Source organism: Saccopteryx leptura, chromosome 10, assembly GCF_036850995.1.
Source record: "Saccopteryx leptura isolate mSacLep1 chromosome 10, mSacLep1_pri_phased_curated, whole genome shotgun sequence".
Lineage (NCBI taxonomy): Eukaryota > Metazoa > Chordata > Mammalia > Chiroptera > Emballonuridae > Saccopteryx > Saccopteryx leptura.
In genome coordinates, this window is record NC_089512.1 from 14888929 (window position 1) to 14915910 (window position 26982).

The window sequence follows — 26982 nt, forward strand, 5'->3', positions numbered from 1 at the left end:
GAGAGGCAGCCTGGCTTCAGTCGTGGAAACAGAGGACAAGCTACTGGGGCATTTAGCTTCCCACCTGTGGGGGCGGCTGGGGTGCTACCATCCCAGTGTCGTGTCGTGCACCCACCCACATCTACTCAGCATGCCTGCCACGCACGGAAGCCCGTATCAGAGGCCAGTTCTGACCCACTTCCGGTTAAACCCACCACCGTAAATGGAAGTGAAGGACTCTCTCTGTAGGGAACAGTTCGAGGGGGCCCCCTGCTCATCTCTGACAAAGAAGCCACAGAGACCTTCCCGGGAGCACGTGTCACTCTGCGTACTTGACCTGGGAGTGATGCACTGACTGCTGCCCTTTTTAAAAACAGCAATAAAACATATTCGAAAGGCTCTGGGGGGGGCTTGTCACTCAAAGGCACTGCTCCAGGTAACTCCCAGTAAGCAGTAAATCATTTTGTATGTAGATAATCTCGCACCACTTTGAGCAGCTTCATAAACGTGTAGTGTTAGGTGTCGGGATACACTGCAGCTTCAACCTGAGATAGTAATAATAACCCCCATCCTCTCAGCTGGCGATCGTGACGGTAATAGTGACCACAGCGAGGGTGCCAGCGGTCAAAGTTCAAGGCCGAGCGGACCAGGAGCCTGCCCCAGCGCAGGGTGTAGTGTTAGGTGTCGGGATACACTGCAGCTTCAACCTGAGATAGTAATAATAACCCCCATCCTCTCAGCTGGCGATCGTGACGGTAATAGTGACCACAGCGAGGGTGCCAGCGGTCAAAGTTCAAGGCCGAGCGGACCAGGAGCCTGCCCCAGCACAGGCCTCCCGAGCCTGCTGGAGAAGAGACTTTCAAAGAAATCTAAACCCTCTGATGATGAAAATACTCAGAGCCTACATTTCAAATGAAAACTTGTTAAGGTCAGAACAATAAAACCTCAAATTCCCTTGTCCGGGCCCAGACCTTGAGGTCAGAGGAACATAAACACGCTGGAGGCCTGGGCGAACCACCAGGCTGGCCCCCGGCCACATCCCGAGGGAGGCCGGGGAGCTCCAGAGCCATCCCCTGCTCCCCTCCCCGGGGGAGGTCGCGCTGGCCTCAGGGGACCCACGGGCGGCCTTTCCAGCTCCAGGAGCTGCCGGGGCCTCCTCTGGACTCCAGGTCTGCCTTGTTCTAGGCCTGCAGTTTCTGCTGAAAAGGCACTTGCAGGGAGAATGACCCTCCAACACCCCATGCCTTTCTGCTCTTTCGGGGTGCAGACGCTGGTTGGCAGAGGGCCTCCAGGGTTCCCTGAGAGAGAGGGAGAGGCAGGGGAGCCAGCCACAGGGCTGTGGACAGTGGACGCCGGGGGCCTAGCGAGTGCGTTAAGCACAGTGACAGCGGCGCTGGCGGCAGCCATGTGGGCTCAGGGCGAAGGAGCAATCAGAGAGGTCTCCCGCCATCGGCGCCAACTTCAGGGCTCTGTCCACAGCGGCGAGTGTGGCCCGGGGCATAAAGCTGTCACCCGGGCCATTTGTCAAGAACAAAGACAGGCTGGGGCAGTGTACAAAATCACAATCCCTCAACAGACCTGGGGACCCACGCCAGGAAGGCACTTGCTGTGATGTGGGGATTCCAGACTCCCTGCCGGAATCACAGGATGGTCAAAGGGTACTTTTACCACACGGTCCACACGGTCCTTTTTCAAGGGACAGGTACAACAGGGAAGCTCTGCTGGATGAGCCCAACATGTCCCAAACCAGTTCTCCCCCCAACCCCCAACCCCCAGAAATCAGAGAAAACAGAACTGCACACGGCTCCCCACGGGCGTGGAGGGGCTGAACCGCTCCACACGGGAAGTGGGGAAACACCCCGTATTCCCCGGGACTTCTCAGGTCAGCGCGTGACTGCCATGCCTAATTTAAAAAATAACACTGGAATGACTTTCCTAAGGATATTCATTCACACGCTGACACGTTTATACAGACTGACATATTTAACGTTGTTTTTCCAAAGGAAAATAAATAGAATCTCTGCGGCTAACATGCATATTTAGTTTTATCTTCATGTGTGATTATTTTTCAAGCATCTTGTTGGATGTGGCCTTTCATACTCAGCAGCTCTTACGTCAAAATAAATCATGGTGAATTTGTATGCTTTCTTTTAAGGGCCACTGATTCACTGACAGAGGTATTTTTTAGGAACCATGTTTGATAAACTCGTAAGAGCAAAGTGCGCCGAGGTTCAGAAGTTGGGAGTTCTCCAAAACAAGGTGTCATCTATTTTATTTTATTTTATTTATTTATTTTTTTGTATTTTTCTGAGGCTGGAAACGGGAGAGATAGTCAGACAGACTCCTGCATGCGCCCGACCGGGATCCACCCGGCACGCCCACCAGGGGCGACGCTCTGCCCACCAGGGGACGATGCTCTGGCCCTCCGGGGTGTCGCTCTGCCGCGACCAGAGCCACTCTAGCGCCTGGGGCAGAGGCCAAGGAGCCATCCCCAGCACCCGGGCCATCTTTGCTCCAATGGAGCCTTGGCTGCGGGAGGGGAAGAGAGAGACAGAGAGGAAGGAGGGGGGTGGGGGGGTGGAGAAGCAAATGGGCGCTTCTCCTATGTGCCCTGGCCGGGAATCGAACCCGGGTCCTCCGCACGCCAGGCCGACGCTCTACCGCTGAGCCAACCGGCCAGGGCCCAAAACAAGGTGTCATCTAAATGACAACCCAAGGGCCAAGCCCGGCCCCTTTGCCTGTTTTTGTCAAAGTGTTATTGGAACAGAGCCGTGCCCGTCTGTCTGAGTGTGGCCTATGGGCTGCTTTCACAACCATGGCAGAGCTGGGCCGTGGCCACACACAGGACGGCCCCACAAGTCTCAAATATTTCCTACTGGTCCTTTACCGAAAAGGTTTGCCGACCCTTATCCAAAACAGGGTCCCCAGACCAGCAGTTCTGGCGTCACCTGGGAACTGGTCAGAAATACAGCATCTCAGAATCCACCCCCAGGAACCCGCGTTTTAACAAGGTCTCCAGGTGATTCTGATGCACGCTGACGTCGTCAGAGCAAACTGTGCCAACGGAACAGCTGGTTGAAATGAAGATGCCGACTCAGCAGGCCTGGGTGGAGTCCGTGGTTCCGCATTTCTAACAAGCTCCCAGGTGAGGCTGACATTGCCGATCTGTGAGATCACACTTCGAACAGCGAGAGGGTCTCGTGTTTTTTTTTTCCTTGGCATCCTCCAGCAGAATTCGCCGGAGAGTTTTTTTTAAAGGGGCAGGCAGAGGGTCATGAGAAACCAATTCAAATGCTTTTTAAATGAACCTCGAAGGTTCAGTTTCGGGGGAGACTTACCTTCTTCAGGATTTCTGTGTTCAGCAGCATGTAAATGTCTATAGTCCGACTTTCTTCTTTAGCAAGCGCACTCAGGTTACAGTGCATTGTGAGGCAAGAAATTCCCGGTCTTTCACAGTCCTGAGAAGAGAAGTCAGAGAACTGACAAACGCACGGCAATCTATGGAGGAGGCTCCACGTGCTTCTAGTCTGGAGACTGAGACAACTCCAGGCAGAGGAACCGCACAGGAAGATGTGATCATTCTTCCCGCCACCAGAGGGCAATGGAAGGATCTCGTGCTCAATGGGCACCAGAACGTGCCTTCAAGTCAAGCAACTGGGAGAAAGCAGTTCACTGGCTACCCTACCAAAAATGGGATTCTGCAAGGAGAAATAATTGTTTTTTAAAAAAGAAACACATTTACGTATTCCGAAGGCGTTTTTCTTATGGGTTTTGAACACAAGATGTATTCCCTACACCAGGGGTCCCCAAACTACGGCCCGTGGGCCACATGCGGCCCCCTGAGGCCATTTATCCGGCCCCCGCCGCACTTCCAGAAGGGGCACCTCTTTCATTGGTGGTCAGTGAGAGGAGCATAGTTCCCATTGAAATACTGGTCAGTTTGTTGATTTAAATTTACTTGTTCTTTATTTTAAATATTGTATTTGTTCCTGTTTTTTTTTTTTACTTTAAAATAAGATATGTGCTGTGTGCATAGGGATTTGTTCATAGTTTTTTTTTTTTTTATAGTCTGGCTCTCCAACGGTCTGAGGGACAGTGAACTGGCCCTCTGTGTAAAAAGTTTGGGGACCCCTGCCCTACACGATGTAATTTCCTTCGACCTGTGCAGTGGCAGATACACTTTCATGTCCATTTTTTTAGGTAGGGCAGATTAGAGGGCTAAGGAGCTATATGACTCAATAAAACAGAAGAAAAACACACCAAGAAAATACATAAATTATCAATATAAACCTGTATTTCAAATTTAAGTTAAAAGAGGAATTCTCTTGTTTTACTGTAGGATCCAAAATGTACACACATAATTTTATTTTTTATTTTTTAAATTTCTTTTAGCACGAGAGAGAGAGAAAGAGAGAGGGAGAGAGAAAGAGACAGACAGGAATAGACAGACAAGAAGGGAGAGATGAGAAGCATCAACTTGTAGTTGTGTCACCTTAGTTGTTCATTGGTTGCTTCTCATATGTGCATTGATGGGGGTGGGGGGGTGTGGGGTGGGCTCCAGCCAAGTGACCTCTTGCTCAAGCCAGCAGCGACCTTGGGCTTCGAGCCAGCAACCTTGGGCTTCAAGCCAGTGACATCTGGGCCCAAGCCAGCAACCATGGGGTCATGTTTATGATCCTACGCTCAAGCCAGTGACCCCACACTCAAACCGGTAACCCTAGGTTTTCGAACCAAGGTCCTCAGAGTCCCAGGCCAATGCTCTATCCACTATGCCACCCTCTGGTCAGGCCACACATACCTTCATGATGCCTTGTATGTAGGGTAAAATTCTCAACCAGATACAGAGTTGTATCTGTCAAACAACTAGATACCACTACACCTAACAATTCTAAGGGCTTTTTAAAAGTAGTTGTATTCTCAGCCTTATGTAAGTTAAAAATAAAACAGACCAACATTTCAAGAGGCAAACAGCCCTACTGCTTCCACAGGAAAACAAAACAAAACCACAAACACATTATGAGATGTGCCTCGGCTGAAATAAGAAGTTAAAGAGACGGGTTCGAAGATATGGGGTAAGGAGGCTTGGAAAAGCATACGATTCCACCTTCACTACCTGCAGTTAAAAAGAACTGGGGTGTAACTTATTCACAGCAAACAGATGAAATCTGAAGGGTTCACCTTGATCTAGTTTTACATATGCTTAGACCCAGAGGCAGACGTACAACATGTCCAGTACCTAAGCAGCTTCTCTCATGCCCCCTCCTGTTGATATTCCCTTTAAAAGTAACCAGTGTCCTGACCTCCATCGCCATGGACAGTTTGGTTCTTTCTGAACTTCATATAAGTGAAACTGTACAGTATGTGTCCTTTTGCCTCTAGCTCTGCCACCCAAATATTCTGTCTAGAACAGTGGTTCTCAACCTTTCTAATGCTGTGACCCCGCAATACAGTTCCTCATGTTGCGGTGACCCCAAACCAAAAAATAATTTTGGTGGCTACTTCATAACTGTAATTTTGCTACAGTTATGATTCGGAATGTAAATACCTGATATGCATTATGTATTTTCCGATGGCTTTAGGCGACCCCACTGGGGTCGCGACCCACAGGTTGAGAACCGCTGGTCTAGAATATTCTTCATTCATGTTGTTGTGTGCAGCAGTTTTCTTTGGCTCTGTGATAATATTCCAGTGTATGACGGTGCCACAATTGTTTAACTCACTCTCCTGTGGATGGATATTTGAATTGTTCCCGGCTTTTGGCTATAATAAGATGACTGTGATTCTAGTCCATGTCTTTGGGGGGGGGGGGGGATACAAGTACTCATTTCTTTTGGAGATATACCTGGGAGTGGAATTCCTGGGCCACAGGACACAAGCATCTTTAAATCTTTTTGTATTTTTCTGAAGTGAGAAGCGGGGAGGCAGAGAGACAGACTCCACATGCACCCGACCAGGATCCACCCGGCAAGCCCACTATGGGGCGAGTCTCTGCCCCTCTAGGGCGTTGCTCCATTGCAACCAGAGCCATTTTTTTTAGCGCCTAAGGCAGAGGCCACGGAGCCATCCCCAGCACCTGGGCCAACTTTGTCCAGTGGAGCCTTGGCTGTGGGAGGGGAAGAGAGAGAGAGAGAGAATGGAGAGGGGGAAGAGTGGAGAAGCAGATGGGCACTTCTCCTGTATGCCCTGCCCGGGAATTTGTGTGTTTTTAATTGGTTGCTTTTTAGAGAGGAAGAGAGAGAGAGAGAGAAAGAGAGAAAGAAGCACCGATTTTGTTCTACTTATTCATGCCATCATTGGTTGATTCTTGTATGTGGCCTGACCAGGGATCAAACTTGCAACCTTGGTATGTTGGGACCATACCATGTTGGTTAGAGTCTAACCAACTTAGCTACCTGGCCAGGGCCCAAATAGCTTTAGTTTTAATAGATACTGTCCAGCGGTTTTCCAAAGTGATTGTACCAGAAACGTCACGCTTGATTATACTCCCACTTGTTGGAGAAATGTTTTACTATTTCATGCCTGGTGGGTTGCAAAGGGTTCCCCTTTGCCAGGCAATGCAACTAGAAATGTCAATTTAACACTCTGATTGAAACCTCAGGCTGAAAAAGAGGAGCTGACCACAGTCCTTGTGACTTTCAAAGCCAAATGATTAAAACCAGATTCGGGAAATCATAAATGCCAAATAGAAAACTGGCCTCCCATCTCAGACCTGCCTTACTAGTGAGGACCACCCATGTTGACCCAACCAGAAAGCAAATTCTTACCAAGACTTTTCTTCCAGACTTTGTGAAAAAAGCAAATATAGTATGGAAGATATTTTCTTGTTCTTGAGGGATGATGCAGGGGGTTGGGTTTTTGTGGAAAGAACAGTTTCCCTTCTCTTGGCCCACCTGCAAACGAGAAGAAATCTGTCAGAGTGGTCCATCCAGGACTAGACATCGAGCATGGAGTCTCTTACCACAGAGGAGGTAGCAGTCACGTCCAAAGTCAGCTTTCCCTCCTGTCCATTCTCCACTGAACCACAAGGGCTGAAAAGCCAAGGGCAAAAGTAGTCGCATCAACGTGGCCGAACAATAGAAAAAGTGGGTCCTCAGACCTTAAACAATTGAGACGAGAAGGCACACAACATGCAAATGAGATGTGTCTAGGAAACAGTAAGACTTAAGGAACAAAATAAACCTACACTTCCTGGTTTCCAAAGCACATTCCCGAGTATCTTTAAACTCCCTGGGATAAGCACGCGTGCTCTTTGTCTGGACAATGAAAAGGAGATTCAGGTTAAGCCACTTGCCAACAATCACTGGGTCTGGAATGCAGGTTTTGAACCCAGGTCTTCTGAGACCAAACCTTTATGCATGGTCCACTGCCAGAGGTGTTTGCACTGTGTTCCCTGGCACCCTGAGAGTGCTGCAAAACCCTTTTGTAGTCTCCTGAGAGAGCAGAGGTATCCAGCAGGACTGCTCGAGGCCCCATCCCTGCCCCACCTGGAGCTTCAACCACATACAACGGCATTTAAAACCAGGGTTCAATGGCCAACAGATATATGAAAAGATGCTCATCTTCATTAGTTATTAGAGAAATGCAAATCAAAACTACAATGAGATACCACCTCACCCCTGTTAGATTAGCTATTATCAACAAGACGGGTAATAGCAAATGTTGGAGAGGTTGCGGAGAAAAGGGAACTCTCATCCACTGTTGGTGGGACTGTAAAGTAGTACAACCATTATGGAAGAAAGTATGGTGGTTCCTCAAAAAACTGAAAATAGAACTACCTTATGACCCAGAAGTCCCTCTACTGGGTATATACCCCAAAACCTCAGAAACATTGATACGTAAAGACACATGCAGCCCCATGTTCATTGCAGCATTGTTCACAGTGGCCAAGACATGGAAACAACCAAAAGCCCTTCAATAGAAGACTGGATAAAGAAGATGTGGCACATATACACTATGGAATACTACTCAGCCATAAGAAATGATGACATCAGATCATTTACAGCAAAATGGTGGGATCTTGTTAACATTATACGGAGTGAAATAAATAAATCAGAAAAAAACAAGAACTACATGATTCCATACATTGGTGGAACATAGAAACGAGACTAAGAGACATGGACAAGAGTGTAGTGGTTACCAGGGGTGGGGGGAGGGAGGACGCGGGAGGGAGGGAGAGAGTTAGGGGGAGGGGGAGGGGCACAGAGAAAACTAGATAGAGGGTGACGGAGGACAATCTGACTTTGGGCGAGGGGTACGCAACATAATTTAATGACAAGATAACCTAGACATGTTTTCTTTGAATATATGTACCCTGATTTATTAATGTCATCCCATTAACATTAATAAAAATTTATTTAAAAAAATAATAAATAAATAAAACCAGGGTTCTACTACAAAAACAAAACAAAAACGGTTGGGTAGCTGTTACACTGAGCCACACAGGAGCTTATATGCCCAGTGAGCTCTTGGTAAATGATTTGAGCTCTTGGTAAATGACTTGATTTTGCTTCTGACATCAAGAGCAATAGACCTGAGCAACAGCAACATTAAAATAAAAAGAAACTAACAATAATGGTCTTCCATGTTGACTTCTTTAAAACAACATAATTTTTAATGACTAAATTGAGGAACCATTGGAAAAACAAGGTCATCTTTATATATTATCATATCACACTGGTTGAAGCTGGACACTTAGCCATGACTTAAGGTCAAGTCACAAAATTATTGATAATTATTAATAATACATAATTTAGGATTGTGTTCACAATTCCATTTCTGAGCAGAAGCACCTGTTTGAACTCTCCTATCTTTAATGCCCTTGAGTAAGAGATAGCATATAGTTTGAATTTATTGAAGGACTTTAAAAATTTTTTTTGTATTTTTCTGAAGTTGGAAACAGGGAGGCAGTCAGACAGACTCCCGCATGCGCATGACCAGGATCCACCTGGCATGCCCACCAGGAGGCGATGCTCTGCCCATCTGGGGTGTTGCTCTGATGCAACCAGAGCCATTCTAGCACCTGAGGCAGAGGCCATGGAGCCATCCTCAGCGCCCGGGCCAACTTTGCTCCAATGGAGCCTCGGCTGCGGGAGGGGAAGAGAGAGACAGAGAGGAAGGAGAGGGGGAGGGGTGGAGAAGCAGATGGGCGCTTCTCCTGTGTGCCCTGGCCGGGAATTGAACCCGGGACTCCTGCATGCCAGGCCAACGCTCTACCACTGAGCCAACCGGCCAGGGCCCTATTGAAGGGTTTTTTAACTTCTCATTCATGGGAGATTTAGTTTAAAATTTTCACACAAATAAACTGCTAACTTAAGCTAACAATGTTAATCTTTTAATAATGAACTATAAAACAAGACTCCCAAATTCGCTAAATTAACCTCTATTTTATCTTTGGTCTGAACATACATTCCAGCATTTACTATGTCGTATATACCTGAAAATAAGGTAAGGATCTATGTTCTTAAATTATTAGAAAAAGAGTGTTGCCTTTACAAATCTCTCAGAGTTTATGACTTATTGTTCTTTAAAAAGTATCTGATAATTCAACATTCTCTCGATTGCATGATTTGAACCACAGTCTGGGAAGACACACCAGCCTGAACTGGTCTCAGTCAGTTGGTTCTGGATGCTTTCCGAGGTCACTAGAGGGAACTAATGGGAGGGAAGCAGTGAGATTTAACACAAAGTTAGTGATTATTCCTGGGGTACAACTGTATTCTACATTGTGATCAATATTTGAAAGCTCATTTCAGAAAGCAAAACCTATGTTGCTTACGTAGTGAGGATTGTGAGTAACTACCTTATCAGACAAGTGAGAAATATAATTGCTGCTATATTATACAAATGGGTATTTGTGGCTTTCAAGACAATTTCAGCCTTAAATATGGATTCAAAATGTTCTGTATTTCAAATAAATTGGACAAATGGAAGATGATATGCTCTGGAAAATTGTCAACTAAAAAAGTGGCTTAGTCATATACATTGATCGTGAAAGATGTGTATTTGCATAAAATCATTTTGTAAAATGTGTGAACGGGAAGAGTAATGTAAATTAATATATGTATTATTTGTATATAATTTTAAGTGCAGTAGTCCCTGTTTATCTAGGCAGGTATGTTCCAAGACCCCAGTGGACGCCTGCAGCTGTGGGTAGTACTGAACCCTACGTACGCTATGTTTTTCCGTGTACATACATACATACGTTTGCACATAAAGGAAACACTTCACAACTTCTCTTTGGCATATCCGAATTGCTAGCGTTACTACTCTTGTGCTTGGGGGCCATTATCGAACACAAGCACTGTGATATGCCAGGACAGTCCATCTGATAACCAAGATGGCTACTAGTGACTAAGAGGCAGCTGACGTACATAGTGTGGATCTGCCGGGCAAAGGCATGACTCGTGTCCCAGGTGCGTTGGAGGGGGACGGCTCAAGATGCCTTCATGCGACTCAGAGCGGTGTGTGATTTAAAACTCATGAATTGTTTATTTCCGAATTTTTCCATTTAATATTTTTAGACCACGGTTGACCGTGGGGTAACCATGGGGAACCATGGAAAACAAAACCACAGATAAGGGGGAGAGGGCGACTGTATGCAACTACCTGATTAGGTTCAACGTTATGAGTAGATCTTATTTAATTCATTATTATGACTTGGTATCGAGGTAAAACTTACAGTCACTAAAGTGCAAAGATCTTAAGGGTTCCGTGTGATGACTTCTGGCAAATGAAATCACCCACGTAGCTACCGCCACAAGGAAGGTACAGGACATGTCGAGAACGTTCCCTCTGGCCCCCTTCCAGAGCCAGTTCCCATCCCTCACCTCAAAGGCAGGTACAGTTTTGATTTCTATTAAGCTGGCCAAGAGTTTGTTAATTTTACCTCATCGGGGAAGTGGGGGGTTGGGATATTTGGGGGCTGCTCTCTGTTGAGGCACACACAGCACGTCGCAGATGGAAAGCGTTTTGCTCACTGAGCATCTGAGAATTTGAATGTGTGCTCACGTTCTCAGCTTAATCGCATTCCACGCTGAAGCCAGTGGGTCCCCATATCCCCATTTGTCTCCTGGAATGGACATTTGCTGAAAGGTCACTGGAAAACGGTCCTTCTGCAGCCCTGTGGCGAACACACGCCTCTGCCAAGAGGATCAGCCTGGCCACCCGAACACATTTGGTCTAGGTTTTAGAAAAGCAGAACCTCTCAGTCCTGCAGGATGCATCTGTCCTAATTAACATCAGGGGTAAGGGCAGAGTACCTCCCGGCTCTGCGGATTGGTATGCTGGGTTTCTAGGCCAGGAGAGAAAGCGTGGGAGCAGAGCCCCAAGCCAGCCGGTTTCACTGACAGGCTCCGGAGGGTAGGCGGGGCGCCACCCTCCCCACAGAAGCCCAGCACAGAAGGCAGGGAGCTGGGAACCGCAGGGCAAGGGGGTGAGAAACAACCGAAGCCTCACCCCAAGGCAGCAGGGCAGAGACCTAGCTCAGAACTCTGTTTTCCTCCCCCCCCCCCCCCCCCCCCCTGTAGTCTCCGGGTCGGCCTGTGAACAGGGTGATGATGGTGACATGATGTGATCGATGTGACATTTGATCGGCCCCAGTGGAATCTGGAGAAGGGAAGCGGAGACTGAGTTTGTGGTGAATGAAAATCTCGGCCAGTTGTGCTCCCAACTGTGGTTACACGGGAATCACTTCAATCGGGAATTGTTTTGTTTTGTGTTCTGGGAGGTTCAGGGTGGCTCTCTTTCAAAGGGAGACTGAAGGTTGCTTGGAGCCACCCGGGTCTGATTCAGACCCGCTAATCCTGCTGTAGACGCTCCCTCAGCTCTAACTGAGCAGCACAGTCCCTGGAGGGGCCATCAAAGGGAAGCATGTTTTCCATGTGTGTTAGCTGTGCACACATGCCCTGAATGTGACAGCCACAGCAGTACCCAGCACTTGCGCGGCCCTTACCGTGGACCAGGCTCTGAGTGCTGTACACAGACGAACTCATCCAGTCCTCAGTCGCGTCGGGCGAGTGCTGTTACTAACCCCCTTTCACAGAGCGAGAAGACGAGAGGCAAAGGCAGGCCAGATGCCTGCCAGAGGTCCGCCAGGGGCAGGGGGCGGAGCCAGGTTGGAAGGTAGCCCACCCAGCTCCAGAGATCTGCTTGTCACCGCCTTTCCAGAGTCTCGGACACGGAGCCCGAGGATGGGGGGTGAGGCGGAAGTCACAGAGGGGTGGTGGTAGAGGGAAGCCATCCCTTCCAGTTTTGACCTTGGTCAAAAGGAAGCAGCCAGTAGCCTAGACGCCTAGGAATTTCAGAGTCCTCTATTGTGACCCAGTTCTGCTGTTGTCATGGGAAAAAAAACGTCTCCTGCTTAGACCATGGGAGTTAAGAGAGCCTGCTGGCCGGGAAGCCGGGCCACCCCACGCTGTCTTGGGCTGGAAGGGGAACAGAGCATCTTGGAATGTTGTTTCTGGAAGGCAGCTCCGATATCGTGTGGTCCTGCGGCCTTGGTTGTCAGATAAGGAACCAGAGGCCTCGAATCCTGTGACTCGTCCAAGGTCATGCAATTGCTTGTTGACATAAGTGACAGCAGCGAAGGAATCCTGTGGCACAGATGGCTTTGACGAGCACTCAGTGGTCCCCGGCCTCAGCCCTAGCTCTGCCTCCTAACAGCTGTGCCAATTTGGGTCTCCAGGGCCTCTGCTTCCTCATGTAAAATGAGAATGGTAGCCTCGTTGGTCACTGAGGTAGGCTCGGTTGCTAATTTCACACTCTGAGGACTCTCTGTGCATTGTAATTAGAGCACGGGGTCACCTGATCTTGCATTCAATAGAGGAGCAGTTGCTGACCACCCCACCTCCCCCAGCACACAACTTGGTTCGGACCACCCTCTTTGCTCAAAATCAAGGGGAAGCAACATTTTCTACTTGTATTGCAGGCAATCCAATCATCGCAGTGCTAACGTCCTCGTCCTTGCCTGGCCAAGGACTCTGTGGCCATTGCCTCCTGCATGTCTCTGCCCACTCACTTCTCATCTATTTTCCAGACTCTGTGAGTCCAAATGCTTCCCACGACAGGGCTGCTTATCTTCCGCGACCTTTGGGGGCTGGAAGAGGTCCATGTCTACTGGAATGTGAATAAAACGACGTCACAAATACACACAAAAGGACCAGAGGGCGCAGGACACAGTGTCAAGGCTGAATTTGGCGAAGGCAGCTATTGAGGGTTTTCTGTTGGCATTTGGTGCCCTCCCCCTTTCCCTTGTCCCAACCCCAAAGAAAACACTGTCCAAGTCGAAACCATGAGATAATGGTGACCTGGGAAACTGTGGGGCGCCCAAGGAGAGTATGAACATTACTTGGTGGCAGTGACCATTACTCAGTCCGAGGAGCCTTTACGGTCAGAAACGTCCAAGGGTCCAGATCTACCTAAGGATGGCGTATCTACTCTGGTTTCATGAAATACTGGGTTTGAAGAATGAATCAGGGCCAGCTCCATGGCTGTGATACCCAAGAGGAGAATTCACGCTTGGTTTTGAACTAACATTCGTTTGAAGGTACACCTAGAGCAGGGGTCCCCAAACTTTTTACACAAGGGGCCAGTTCACTGTCCCTCAGACGGTTGGAGGGCCGCCACATACAGTGCTCCTCTCACTGACCACCAATGAAAGAGGTGCCCCTTCTGGAAGTGCGGCAGGGGGCCGGATAAATGGCCTCAGGGGGCCACATGCGGCCCGCGGGCCATAATTTGGGGATGCCTGATCTAGAGTTTTTACTAAAGACTAGCTTTAGGCTCTGGTGGTCTGATAAAAGGGTGAGAGGAAACAGGGTATTTCCATGTTGTAGCCTCAGAAGAGGAGCCCGCATAAGCCACCAATAGTTGTTTGCTGACTTAAAGTGAGAGAGAGGACACAGCCCCCCCCCCCCCCCCCCCCCCCCCCCCGGATCCCAGAACAGAGCAGCCCTACCACAGTCTCTGTCCCTGGGCCTGAAGTCTGGAGGGACATGAAAGTTCCCAAGCACATCACCCTGGAAACTAATTCTTACTGCTTAAGGCCCTATCTGTATACTAAGTTAAAATATAAACCGAAATATTACTAGCTAACATTAGATACTAGTCTAAGTGCTATGACACACAATGGATCCTTAAAATACCCAAGCGCAGAGGGTACTGCTAACAGTAGGGTGACCATTTAATTCATTGTCCAAACTGGGGCATCTCTGAGAGTGAAGTGGGGGAGTCAGCCAGATAGAATATTACGATGGAGACATACATCAGTGATGTGCCTGCAAACTGGAACGTCTCAGTTTTCTCATCCCTAAATTGGGGGTGAAAACTAAGGTCAAGAGAGATTAAGTAACCTGCCTGTACCTATAAACTTTGACTTCAGGGCTGAGTGTGATCTCCAAAATCCCAACCGGGATGCCCACTGTCCCGTTCCACCTTCCTCACACCCCAGCGTCACAGCCTCTGTTCCACGCGCACCTGATCCATCATCCTTTTGTTCAACCACTTAGTGAACTTCGGAGCAGGACTCCTATCGTACTTATAAATCTTGTCTACAAATTTCTCCCTCTACCAGCAGGTCGGCCCCTGTTCCGATCTGCATTCCCGAGTGGGAGGCGGCACTTTAGGTGGGAACTTCTAGAGAGTAAGGAGAGAATGGGGGAGGTCATTCCAGACAGAGCGAATAGCACATGAAAAAACATGGAGGCATCAACAGTAGACTTGAGTCTAGAGGGCCTAGGAATCCAACATGGCGCCCGCACTGGATGAACGCTGGGCGGGAGTAGCCAGAAACGAGGCAGGAGAGGCAGGAGAGGACACGGTGGAGGGCCGTGTGGGCAAATCTTAGGAGGGGCCAGTTACCGAGAAGGTGATCAGCATGACTCAAACATAAGAGCCACTTTTTACCAGGGGTGTGTGGCATTCTTGGTGTATTTTTAACAAGCTAAGGCATAGATGTCCTCTTTCTCCCAGCACTGGCCCCATTCCTTGACTGTATTCTGGCTGGTTGGTTTCTCCGGGGATGGGAAAGGTCACCAAAGTGTCTGTGATTTGATGTACAAAGTGTACTTCCTTGAACACAGTACACGGCCAATGGCAGAGAAATGGAAGATCAAATGAGCAGAGGAACAAACTTAAGGACAGGAATGTTTACCAGGAGCCAGACTTTGAATCTTCACCTGTGTGGGTCGTGGGTGAAGTCTGATCTAAAAAACTGTTCGTTGAAGGGACTTGGATGAAAGGGGGCATAGGTTCATTTTTTTTTTTTGAATAAGCACATGTTTCCTGTTAACTGATATTTATCTGTTAATCATTGACTTTATGTTCTCTGTTACATCCTTGGGCCACTTCTCCATATCACGTTACACCAATCACAGCTGATGGCAACTGGGTAAATATGACCCATCCCCTGACTTACCACCTGTTCCTCTGAATTCACATGCCCCTTGACTTCGAATACCCAGGGAATGTTTTGAATGCCTACTCTGCTAATTTAATTACTTGTTTCCTACTCTTGGAACCAATGTATCAGAAGGAATAAGCCCCCTTTCTGCAATGGGAGGCTGATCATTTACCATAGTGGCTTTAGAGATATTAATTTTAAGACTCCAAGGTTTGAGGTAAAAAGTAGTATTGATGAAATGATTGAGAAATTATACCAACCAGCTAATGAAGCCAACCTTAGATGTTTACTCGTAGAGAGATAATTAAGAACGACATATTTTCCATTAAACAAACTGTAAACTGTAATAAACAGTGTTATAGAGTCCTTTATATTGTGCCTGTTGTCATTTTTTAAGGTTGTTCTTTTAAAATTTTATTCAGAAAATTAAATTTAAAGGAGTGGTATTGATCAATAAGAGTTAGTCAAATGCCTGATGTTAAATCACATTGCTATGATTTACTATTGAATGTTTCTTTGTAGTGACCAAAGAACAGTAAAAGATGACAATATTTTAATCATAAATCCTCAGACAAATATTTTCACGTTATCACCATTCATTTCAAACCTTAGTAATGACCAAGAATAAGCAGAAGGGATAGATCCATTTATTTGCCTTGATTTTTTCAAGGACATTATTTAATATAGGGGCAGAGAATCAGCGATAACAATTTGCCTCATAATGTATATGCCCAGCTTTTTGTAACTAATATTTTTGAAAAATTAAAAACACACTTGTTTTGTGTGTGCATCACATCATTTCCAAGGAAGGAGCTCTCAAGGACATCCTTTGGTGGGCCCTTCCGAAGAGTTACAAATTCTTTTACTCTGTGAAAAGGATCCCCTTGCTTATTAGTTCAGTAAATTCTGATTTTCTGATACTTACTTCTGTGTGTAGCTAGAGGCTCAAATGTGTTCATACAAACAGACGAAAAGGAAGACCACTTTGATGACCACAGGAAGACGAGGTAAGATATTATGAGGCTCTCGCTTTGGACCAACCACCCCCTCTGAGCCTGGGTCCTCAAATGAAGAGGCATGCTCTGCTTTGAACTGAATGGCTGCCCGTAAGTAACATGTTGCCCGCTGCTGGATCTGCAGGGTTGGGGACGGAGCAGGAGGAGCAAGAGGTTTACAGATGACCTCATGTCACTGAATTTCCAGAAAGGGTAAGATAATGACTTGAAAAGGCTGGAAAAGGTCAACACGCTAGTTGAAAATTCTATTCTAAATGAAATACTTGCTGCTCTCCCCACCCCTTCAGTCCACCACCGGTGGGAAAAGTTGGACTAGATCTGAAAGGTCAGGGTGTTACTGAGACCAACACCGCAACAGAAAACCAAGGGGCAAAGCCTCGAAACCCATGCTCCAGAGGAGAGGGAGAGCGAGTGCATTGTCCAGGCCTGACCTCTGTGTGAGTCCGCCGTTACTTAATTAAAAAAAAAAAAATCTCACTTCTCTTACGTTAAAAGCTAATGACTCTCTTTTTCCCCACTGGCTCTGGGGTTTGGCTAAAATAATGTGGTTCCCTCACCGCTACCCCACACACACCCTTTCCCTTTGGGTGTGACAGGCCAACACCCTCAAAATCAAGAGTGCGGGCCACCACCAGGCTGCCCTGTCAAACAGAATCCCTTCGCATTTAACTCGAGAGAAAGGCAAGGCTCCCAGACGAGGCCCCCTTGGCCCGGCGTGGGCATGGCCTTTGATGGGACTTAAAGTGATACAGATGGGCTGTAGTTTCAGAGAAGCAGTGACACAGAAGAATTTCCAGATGCGGTCAGAGTCTCTTTAGCGAAAAAGTGAGACATAAATACGTTATCTGAGCACTTGACATGCATGCCGAAAATGTTTCCCTTCTACAGATAATGAAACATTTGGAAGCAGAACGGCCTGCTGATTGGGATAATAAATGAGTCAGTAGCCCCCCGTGGGATCCAACACAGTCTCGGAACTGGACTGGTTTCTTTAAACTCTGGTTCTAGCTCTTGGGCCCCTCTCACGGCAGAGGAGAGCGTAGCATGCCCACCGCTCCACTGAGTTCTCTCTGCATTTACTAGCTGTCCCTCTGTCCTATTACCCCTCTCGCAGACGGTAAATAATCACTTCTCTGGAGGCCATGTTTCGTGTGTAACCATCTGTCTAAGCTCTATCGCTGCTTTCGGAGCGCACAGACATCAGAGCCACGGAAAGAGAGACCTAGAGGTCACTCGTTAAGTCCAAAGTTTCGAGACTTCATGGGAGGCCTGAAATATGCTTTAGTTCACAAGTTTAGATTATTAAGAAGGAGTGAGTGAAGCTGGCTCCCAGACAGCTGGGGAGACAATTACTTCTCAGTGTCTAACGAGGTTGCGAAAGCTCCTTTTGGAAGTAACTCCACATGTCCCCGCGTGTCCCTCAGAAAGGAGTTTTCCTGTTTCTGTGCTTCCGAAGCAGACACGATTAGTCCTCGGCAGGTTAAATTAGAACCATGTGTTTCTCTGCAATGACCGATGAGCTCTGTTTATCCTCAGTGAGATTTCCTGTTACTGCCTTTGGTAAGGACCCATCACCCCTGCAACGACAGGGCTCTGTGTCACGTTGCTTTTAAGGAACAAAAAAAAGGGAATGAAGGAGAGTCAAGGTGTAATCACCATCTTTTAGGACCAGAAAGCACCAGGCACCTAAGCCTGAGCATTCCGACTGGGCCCCACCCCACAAGAGGGCTTGCTGCTTCCAGATGTCCTCGCGGCCTGAGCGCAAGCCTCCGGGCTCCGTGATAAGGCTGGCGCCCTCAGCCAGCGGGGAGACGGCACTGCGGCCTTGATTCATTGGCTCTGTCCACACGGGTTAAAGGGCAGCCCCTGGACATCACTGTGTACCCGCAGCCCAGGCTGGAGCTTATCCCCACCTTCCAGGACATTCTTTCTTCCTGTCGCCAAAACTGAAATTGAACCGAGAGCCCAGGAGCGTAACTCTCACTCCAGAATTCAGACAGCCATCTCCCCTCTTTTTAAGTGTTTGGCTTCTGTTGAGAAAAAAAAAAATTGAAGCCAACTTAATCCTGACCCATTTCAGGAACTCAGACTACTCAGCTCCCACTTGGCCATGTGCAGAAAGATGAAAAAGAAAAAAAATTATTTGAGCCTACCGCAGAGATCAGCAGGCTTGGGTGTGTGTGTGTGTGTGTGTGTGTGTGTGTGTGTGTGTGTGTGTGTGTGTGTGTGAAAGATGGGGGAGGGAGGGAAGAAGGGGAAGGGATAAAGGGAGGGGTGGAGGGAGGGGGAGGGGATGGAGGGAGGGGGGAGGGGATGGAGGTGAGGGGAAGGGGATAGAGGAAGGAGGGAAAGGGAAGGAGGGAGGGGGGAAAGGGAAGGAGGGAGGGGGAAAGGAAGGAGGGAGGGGGAAGGGAAGGAGGGAGGGGGGGAAGGAAAGAGGGAGGGGGGAAGGGAAGGAGGGAGGGGGGAAGGAAAGAGGGAGGGGGGAAGGGAAGGAGGGAGGGGGGAAAGGAAAGAGGGAGGGGGAAGGGAAGGAGGGAGGAGGGAAGGGAAGGAGGGAGGAGGGAAGGGAAGGAGGGAGGAGGGAAGGGGAGGGGGGAAGGGAAGGAGGGAGGGGGAAAGGTGGATTGAGAAAAGAGAAGAAAGAATGTTTCCATTATATCTCTGACCAAAATTTTTGGAGTTTAAATTTGTTCTTGGAAGCCTTCATTCCTACTGGTGATTCGGCTCCTAATTTCGGTTTTACCTTTGAAATTAAGGCAACCTCTGCTGTGGGATCAGGGAAGTTATCAAAACATCTCTCCTTGGGAATTCCAGCTCAATGCAAACTTTCCAAGTTCTGAGAATAAATGAGGTGTGCACAAAATGTGTTGCAGTGTATAGAGAGGTCTAGGGACACACCTATCCTAAGGCAGAAAGAAATATTTGTGATGGTGACACTACCAGAGTGGGAGTGGCCAATTTTTTCACCTAACTGAGCACATACCGAGGTCCAGGCACCAAACACGGGGTACACAGGAAACAAGGCAGCCATGACCTTTACTGTCATAGTGGTTTTAATCTTGTGGAAGACGACAGACAATGAAAAACAGTAATTCCAGATAGCGACCAGTGATACGAAGGAAATTACACAGGGAAATAGGACAAAGAGTTGATGGGGGTTTGACACCTTAGCTAATGTGGTCAGGGAGGATCTCCCTGGAAAGTTGCACTTTGGTTCAGTCCTGCATTACAAGAAGGAGCCGGCCATGCAAGGATCTAGGGGAAGAGCGTTCTCAGCAGAGGCTGGTGCAGATGCCCTGAGGTGGGATCTGCTGGGATGGCATCTGCCAGGCTTGCTGGAAGCGAAGATGTGTGAATTGGGTCTTGAGGAATGAGGGGGCTTTCCACAGCCAGAGGGGCGAGAGAAGCCATGAACGTTAGGAAACTCAGGGAGGTGCAGGTGGGTGGTTCAGCAGCCTTCCTGGTCCAGAGTGGCTGGAAGACCAAGTCAAGGATGAGGTTGGAGGCAGAGGACACTGGGCTGAAAGGGAGGTGGGAGGTCATGCAGAGTTTTGGACCCCATGGTTGTGGCCAGTAAGATCTCCTTAATGATTTTTACACAGAACCTCAGGGTGTCTCTGAGAGTTACACAGAGAAGTAATTAAGAAAGTGGGGCCCTGGCCGGTTGGCTCAGCGGTAGAGCGTCGGCCTGGCGTGCGGGGGACCGGGGTTCGATTCCCGGCCAGGGCACATAGGAGAAGCGCCCATTTGCTTCTCCACCCCCACCCCCCACCCCCCACCCCCGTCCTTCCTCTCTGTCTCTCTCTTCCCCTCCCGCAGCCAAGGCTCCATTGGAGCAAAGATGGCCCGGGCGCTGGGGATGGCTCCTTGGCCTCTGCCCCAGGCGCTAGAGTGGCTCTGGTCATGGCAGAGCGACGCCCCGGAGGGGCAGAGCATCGCCCCCTGGTGGGCAGAGCGTCGCCACTGCTGGGCGTGCCGGGTGGATCCCGGTCGGGCGCCTACGGGAGTCTGTCTGACTGTCTCTCCCCGTTTCCAGCTTCAGAAAAATACAAAAAAAAAAAAAAAGTGGAAGTCAGCAAGCTCTCCAATGCTAAACGGGGTCCTCCCTGCCTGAGGAGGAACAGCGTGTGAGCAGGAGAGGCTGGATGCAGAGGCATATAGAGCTAGGGCTCGGGTTTGAATTTTTACTTATTTTGACAGTATGGAGAGAGCAAAGAGAATGGCCGACGGTGGGAAGAAGGGAATCAGAGGAACTGTGATCTTCTGTGGCAGAAACGTGGGGAAAATGACCAAGTGCCAGCTCCACTTCCCCACAGAGGGAGCTGGGCACCTGTTTTCCATTTTAGCTCAGAAAAGGTCAGAGAAGTCAACGCATGAAGAATTGAGGAGAGTCACACAAAGTGGACTTCAAGGGGCCCCGGGATGGCTCAATAAGAGCACTTATGAGGGAGCACAGTTCTACTGTACTGGGAAGATGTCCCGACCGGATTCTGTTCAAAGGCACCGGGTTACATCATGTAATCCTCAAATCCACCCCGGGGCTAGACGTCCACCCCCTGCTCCAGAGGGCTTCCCTTCCTCCCTGTCCTCCTCTCTGATCCCCTCTCATAAAACATAAGCTGTATTATTAACAGTTCCCTTTACATGACATCATCTAAGTTACAGGATGTCAGGGGAAAGAATGCACATCATCCCAGAGCTTTGCACCCGGGGAGGGTCCCAAAGCCCCGACTTCCTGCGAACAGCCACCTCCCACCCAGGAGGGACACCGATTTGGTAAAGGGCAAGTCCTTGAATTTCTACAGAAAAAACTGAGGGTAAAGGAGGGGAAAAAAAAAAAAAAAAAAAAAAGAACCTGTGTTTAGCACTGGGGAGAGTAGGAGTCATTAGAGGGGGAAAACAGTGACTTGTTTAATTTTGCTTTGGATAATTTGCTGGGCTGCTTTAAAGTGCCAGGCCTGGCTTATGTACAAAGTTAAATCTTGGCCTCCAGCAAGCGTGCCGCAGGGGAGACTTCTTGTGGCAATTACCCCCCGCGCATAACTAAGTCATAAAACCCTGGATGTTTCTCATGCAAAATGTGCCCTCTCAACCAACCAGCTTAAAAAATAATAATAATAATAATCCGTGTTACTGTCAGCGGCTGTTGCCAGCGAGGTAAGTGATTCACGCTGAGGCAGAGAGCCCCCCAAGGGCGAGCGCCGATGAGCGGCGCACACACCCAGACTCCCGGGCGTCCCACCTGGACGGCAAGCAAGCACGGGCAGCGTGGGGGCGGCATTTTCCCAGGGGAGGAAGAAGCAGGCAGGGCTAAAATCAAGGAGAGAGAATTCTCAGGAGACACGGACTTGGCCAGGCCCTTCATCTGCAAAGATCCCACTGTGAGCTCCTGAGGCAGCTCTGGTCCCCCCAACACCCCCATGAAGGTCTCAGCCAGACCTGCCTGGCCACTTAACACGACCACTTTCCCAGCCTCCGGCCCTGCCTCCTTTCTTCTTCTCCATGGCATCTACCGTCACCCATCATGCTCTATGGTTACTTATTCACTCTGTGTCTGTCTCGGCCTGAATGTACACGAGGCCGGGAAATGATGTTTCTGTCTGTTTTGTTCCCTATGGTAAGCCAGTGCTGGATATCTAGGCAGTACAACAACGTATTTGCTGAATTCGGCACGGACTGAACAGGAGGCCATGAGCGAGACGGAGACCGAGTGTAGGAAAAAGGAGACCCTGGGCTCTGTACAGGTTGGGGAGATGAGAAGAGCCTGTGAGAAAGGAGAAACCAAGGGAATGTGATATTCCGGACACCAAGGAAGTCAAGCGGGTGGGTGGGGATGACCATATGCTAGTTACCAACCTCTCCTTGAGACAAAACCATCTATAGTCGACGTAGGATCAGGTAGAATTGCATAGTCTGGGGAAACCTGAGTTTCAACCTGCGCTTATATGAACCAATGCTTCGCCCTCTAGGCACCAACGCCCCTTTGAGAAACCTGTATGAACCCTGTGGATCTTCCCTAAAGGAAAATGCATTCAGACCCACACAAGACTACAGACAGATGCTGGCAGCTTCCAGAGTCAGTCAAGTCTATCCCAGAAATCCGGTTTATAACCAACCTGTGCCTCTCCCCAAAGAGGTCTTCTTATGACGTTACCCAAACTGTCTCAATGTATAGAAATTCAGGCGTTGCAGGTACCCCTGGCTTCTCCAGAGGTTTCCGAAGGTTAGAATGAGTTAACTTTCTGGGTGGAATACAAAATGTGAACGACCCGGTTCAAGTCTGAAAGCAACAGAGAAACGAAGGAGAACTCACCACCATCTCCTGGATGTGGAACATCTCCGCACTTCCGGGGGCCAGACGGTTGGGGAAGGAGATGCTGACAGAGGAGCCAGGGAGGGTGCTCGGCCCCGCATTATAGACCTGTGGGGGCGAGAGGCGCACAGCGCGTTTTAATAGAAAGACGGATCTTCATTTCAGGTCATGCAATCTATACTCTAAAATTCTGTGAAGTGATAACCAGAGACGCTAGGGCTAGCATCCCCAAACTACGGCCCATGGGCCGCATGTGGCCCCCTGAGGCCATTTATCCGGCCCCCCCGCCACACTTCCAGAAGGGGCACCTCTTTCATTGGTGGTCAGTGAGAGGAGCACTGTATGTGGCAGCCCTCCAATGGTCTGAGGGACAGTGAACTGGCCCCCTGTGTAAAAAGTTTGGGGACCCCTGAAAGTAAAGTAACATCAAATGGTGGGAGAGTTCAATGTTCTTGTCTTCTTCCCTGCTACGAGTTATTTCTTTTTCTATGTCTAGAAATGTACTCATAGACTATGACACTTGTGGGAATTCAGATATCATCTAGTTCAGGGGTTCTCTAACTTGAGCATGTATCAGAATAACCAAAAGGTGTGTCAAAACATAGATTGGGGGGGAGGGTCATGACCAGAGAGTCTCCGCAGTAGTAGGTCGTGTGCGTGTGCAGGGTGGGCGGAGGGGTGGGCTGAAGGATTTGCAACTCTCATAAGCTCCCAGGAACCATACTTTGAGAACCACCCATCTGGTCAAACCCTTTAGTTTTATAGTTTGAGGTAGCCGAGCCCCTCAGAGATAAAGTAGGTTGTCCCCAAACCAAAGGATCTAATGTACAGAAAGGACTGTTTGAACTCCACTATCCAGATGATCTGGTTGCTCTCTAACTTGCAGGTGTCACCTGCTAATATTGTTTGCTGGCATCTGTCCCCTCTTTCCTGTCTCAGCCGTGGGTCCTGTGACACTTCAGCCCCCCCCCCCCCAGTCCTCTCTAACATGTCTGAGCTGCCCATCACCTCCTGCGCAGCGAGAAACGACGGCAGCCGCAGGGAGACCAACAACAGAGACGGCGCAAGGGCTGACCGTGAAACTCAAGGGAAACAAGGAAGATGAAGGAGAAGAGATGGGTAGAAATGTGCAGACAGGGAGGAGACGAGTGGCTGCCGAGGGCTGGGGTGTAGGAAAGACGGGCTGTGCCGGAGGCAGAAGAATTCCCCCACTCCCAGGGCATCCACGTCCTAGTCTGTAAAACCGGTGGATATATGTTACATGGCGACCGGGAATTAAGGTTGCTCACCAGCTGACCTTTAAAAAGAAGAGATTAGCTTGGATTGTTCGGGTGGGTGCAATGTCATCACAAGGGGCCTGATACAGGGAAGAGGACTAAGAAGAGTCAGAACCAGGGAGTTGCAGGAGGAGAGAGACTCAAGCAGCCACCGTTGGCTTTGAAGACGGAGGGGACCCAGAGAACGCGGCAGTCTCCAGACGCTGGACCAGGCAAGACAACAGAGTCTCCCCCCAGAGCCGCCGGAAAGGGAACAGCCCCGCTGACTCCGTGACTTCAGCCCAGTGGGGCCCATTGTGGACTTCTGGCTTCCAGAATTATACGATAATAAACTGGTGTTGTTGGAAGTTTGAAGCCACCGAGTTTGAGGTAAGTAGTTTCAGCAACAACAAGAAATTCGTACAGGGAGTGACTGCTTACGGACACGGAGATTCGTCTGGGGAGGCGACAGATGCTGCACGAGGAGAATACGATGATAGGTGCACAGTTCTGTAAACGTACGAAAAATCTTTTTTTTTTTTTCTTGTATTTTTCTGAAGCTGGAAACGGGGAGAGACAGTCAGACAGACTCCCGCATGCGCCCGACCGGGATCCACCCGGCACGCCCACCAGGGGCGATGCTCTGCCCCTCCGGGGCGTCGCTCTGCCGCGACCAGAGCCACTCCAGCGCAAGGGGCAGAGGCCAAGGAGCCATCCCCAGCGCCCGGGCCATCTTTGCTCCAATGGAGCCTTGGCTGCGGGAGGGGAAGAGAGAGACAGAGAGGAAGGGGGGGGGGAGAAGCAAATGGGCGCCTCTCCTATGTGCCCTGGCCGGGAATCGAACCCGGGTCCCCCGCATGCCAGGCCGACGCTCTACTGCTGAGCCAACCGGCAAGAAAAATCTTTGAATTGCATGCACACTTTAAATGGGTGAACTTTATTGTATGTTAATGATACCTCAATAATTTTTTTTTTTTAATGACAGGTTAGGAGCAAGAGAGGGGGAAGAAGTGAAACGCTGCTCCGTAGCCCAGGACTAGACAGAATTCAGGGGCTCACAGCAGCGTCTCGGAAGTTGAGGTCAGAAGGGCGGGGCTGGGAGATGGCTGGAAATCTAAGCAGTCATCACATATGACAGAAGGAGTCAGGATCCGGCTCCAGCCAGCTCTTCCCTACAAAACCATGCTTTCATTCTTTTTATTCCTTTTTGTTTGTTTGTTTGTTTGTAATACAGTAGTTGGTTCTGCTTCAAAGAACAGACCAAAAAAAGAACCGAAACGAAACAAAAGACAGAGCGGATGAATTCTCATTGCCAGCTCGATTCAAAAGGAACAAGAGTTCCCAAAAGCAAGAACCCCGAGACACAAGAAAAGGAAGGAATATCCAATCGCAACAGAAAGAAGTAATCTGAAGCGAAACATGAGAGCGCAGGGTTGGGAGGGGAAACCTGCTTGGTATGTCTGGGAAGTCCCAATTACAGCCTGAGCCGCGGAAGGGAAGAAGAAAACGAGTTTGATTTGCATTATTTCCCCATCAGGGCCAGACGGACGGGAGAGCTTGTATTACCTCAGTAACTTATTTTTAACAAATGTCTTCACATTTGATTCTCTGCGAATGTTCTTGTGCAACATCTGCACTATTTTTCATCATTTTGCAGGTGAGGGAAAAGGATCGACGCTTGATGCAAAAACAAAACAAAACAAAAAAAACAACAGCCTCTCATTGGTCCACAGATTTGTCTCCGTTAAGAAAACTCTGATGAAATGTAGACTCCAGTTCCCGTGGCATTTGCGGTGAATTCTTTAAACAATTATGTAGCTTACTGAAAAACAGCTTGTAAAAGACACAGGAACAGCTCTTTATATATAGAAAGTCTTGTGTTCTTCTTCAGGAGTGATGCTGCCACAATAAGGAAATACAGAAGCGATTGATCCGTATTCCTGACCCCATCCTCCCCCATTCCTTCCACCTCTTGGTCATGATCCTCATCAACAAGGTCAGCGGCCTTCCTGCAGGATGGTCACAACGATGACAACTGTACCGGAAAACGAGCCGTCAGACAATGCTCAAGGAAACTGTCAGCTTTGCTGACATAAGAGAATCTCCTAATCAACGGCACACACCATCCGTCTTACGGTCCCAGCCGGTGCTCTTAATCCTGCCGAGTGGTATGCTCTTCCTCGGGCCACTGATAATCAAGAGGTTTATCTCAGGGGCATGTCCATCACTCCTTCCAGGGACCCCAACTCTCTAGCCTGTATCCTTTGTGAGGTCAGATGTCAGAGAAGCTTGTTGCCTAAACACCAAACTTTGAAGCTCCCTGGAAAAATGCCTTCAGAGAAATATGACTTAACTACCTGCCCTCAGATAGATTTCTTCCTTTCTTTGATAACATTTTTGTGTCTTTTGTTATAACTACTATTTCTTCTTGCTTTCTCCTCTCAATCACTATATATATCTACTTCATTCCATGGCATATGTCAAGTACACCTTTCTAAATAATTTATTCTTTTTTTTAGTGTTTATTATTTTTCATTGATTGGTGGGGGGAGACACAGACCTGTTCCTGTATGTTCCCTGACCAGGGGACCAAACTGGCAACCTCTGCGCTTCAGGGCGATGCTCTAACTCAGTGGTCCCCAACCCCCGGGCCGCAGACCGGTACCGGTCCGTGGGCCATTTGGTACCGGTCTACAGAGAAAGAATAAATAACTTACATTATTTCCATTTTATTTCCATTTAAGTCTGAACGATGTTTTATTTTTAAAAAATGACCAGATTCCCTCTGTTACATCCGTCTAAGACTCACTCTTGACGCTTGTCTCGGTCACGTGATACATTTATCCGTCCCACCCTAAAGGCCGGTCCGTGAAAATATTTTCTGATATTAAACTGGTCCGTGGCCCAAAAAAGGTTGGGGATCACTGCTCTAACTAACTGAGCTATCTGGCCACAGCTCTAGATAATTTTCTTGACTGTTATCTTTTGTTGTCTGACACCTGAAAACTATAAAAGGAG

The 26982-nt window shown here is 48.6% G+C and overlaps 1 protein-coding gene across 1 annotated transcript in view; it reads right to left on the reverse strand.

Moving 5' to 3' along the window:
* Positions 1–26982, reverse strand: part of ITGA9 (integrin subunit alpha 9) — a 352967-nt gene that overhangs the window by 32123 nt on the left and 293862 nt on the right. Inside the window, exons 23-25 of the mRNA XM_066350935.1 lie at positions 22709–22816; positions 6744–6869; positions 3318–3437 (exon numbers count right to left, since the gene is read on the reverse strand). Coding sequence (XP_066207032.1) covers positions 3318–3437; positions 6744–6869; positions 22709–22816 — 354 coding nt within the window. The remainder of the gene's footprint in view (positions 1–3317; positions 3438–6743; positions 6870–22708; positions 22817–26982) is intronic.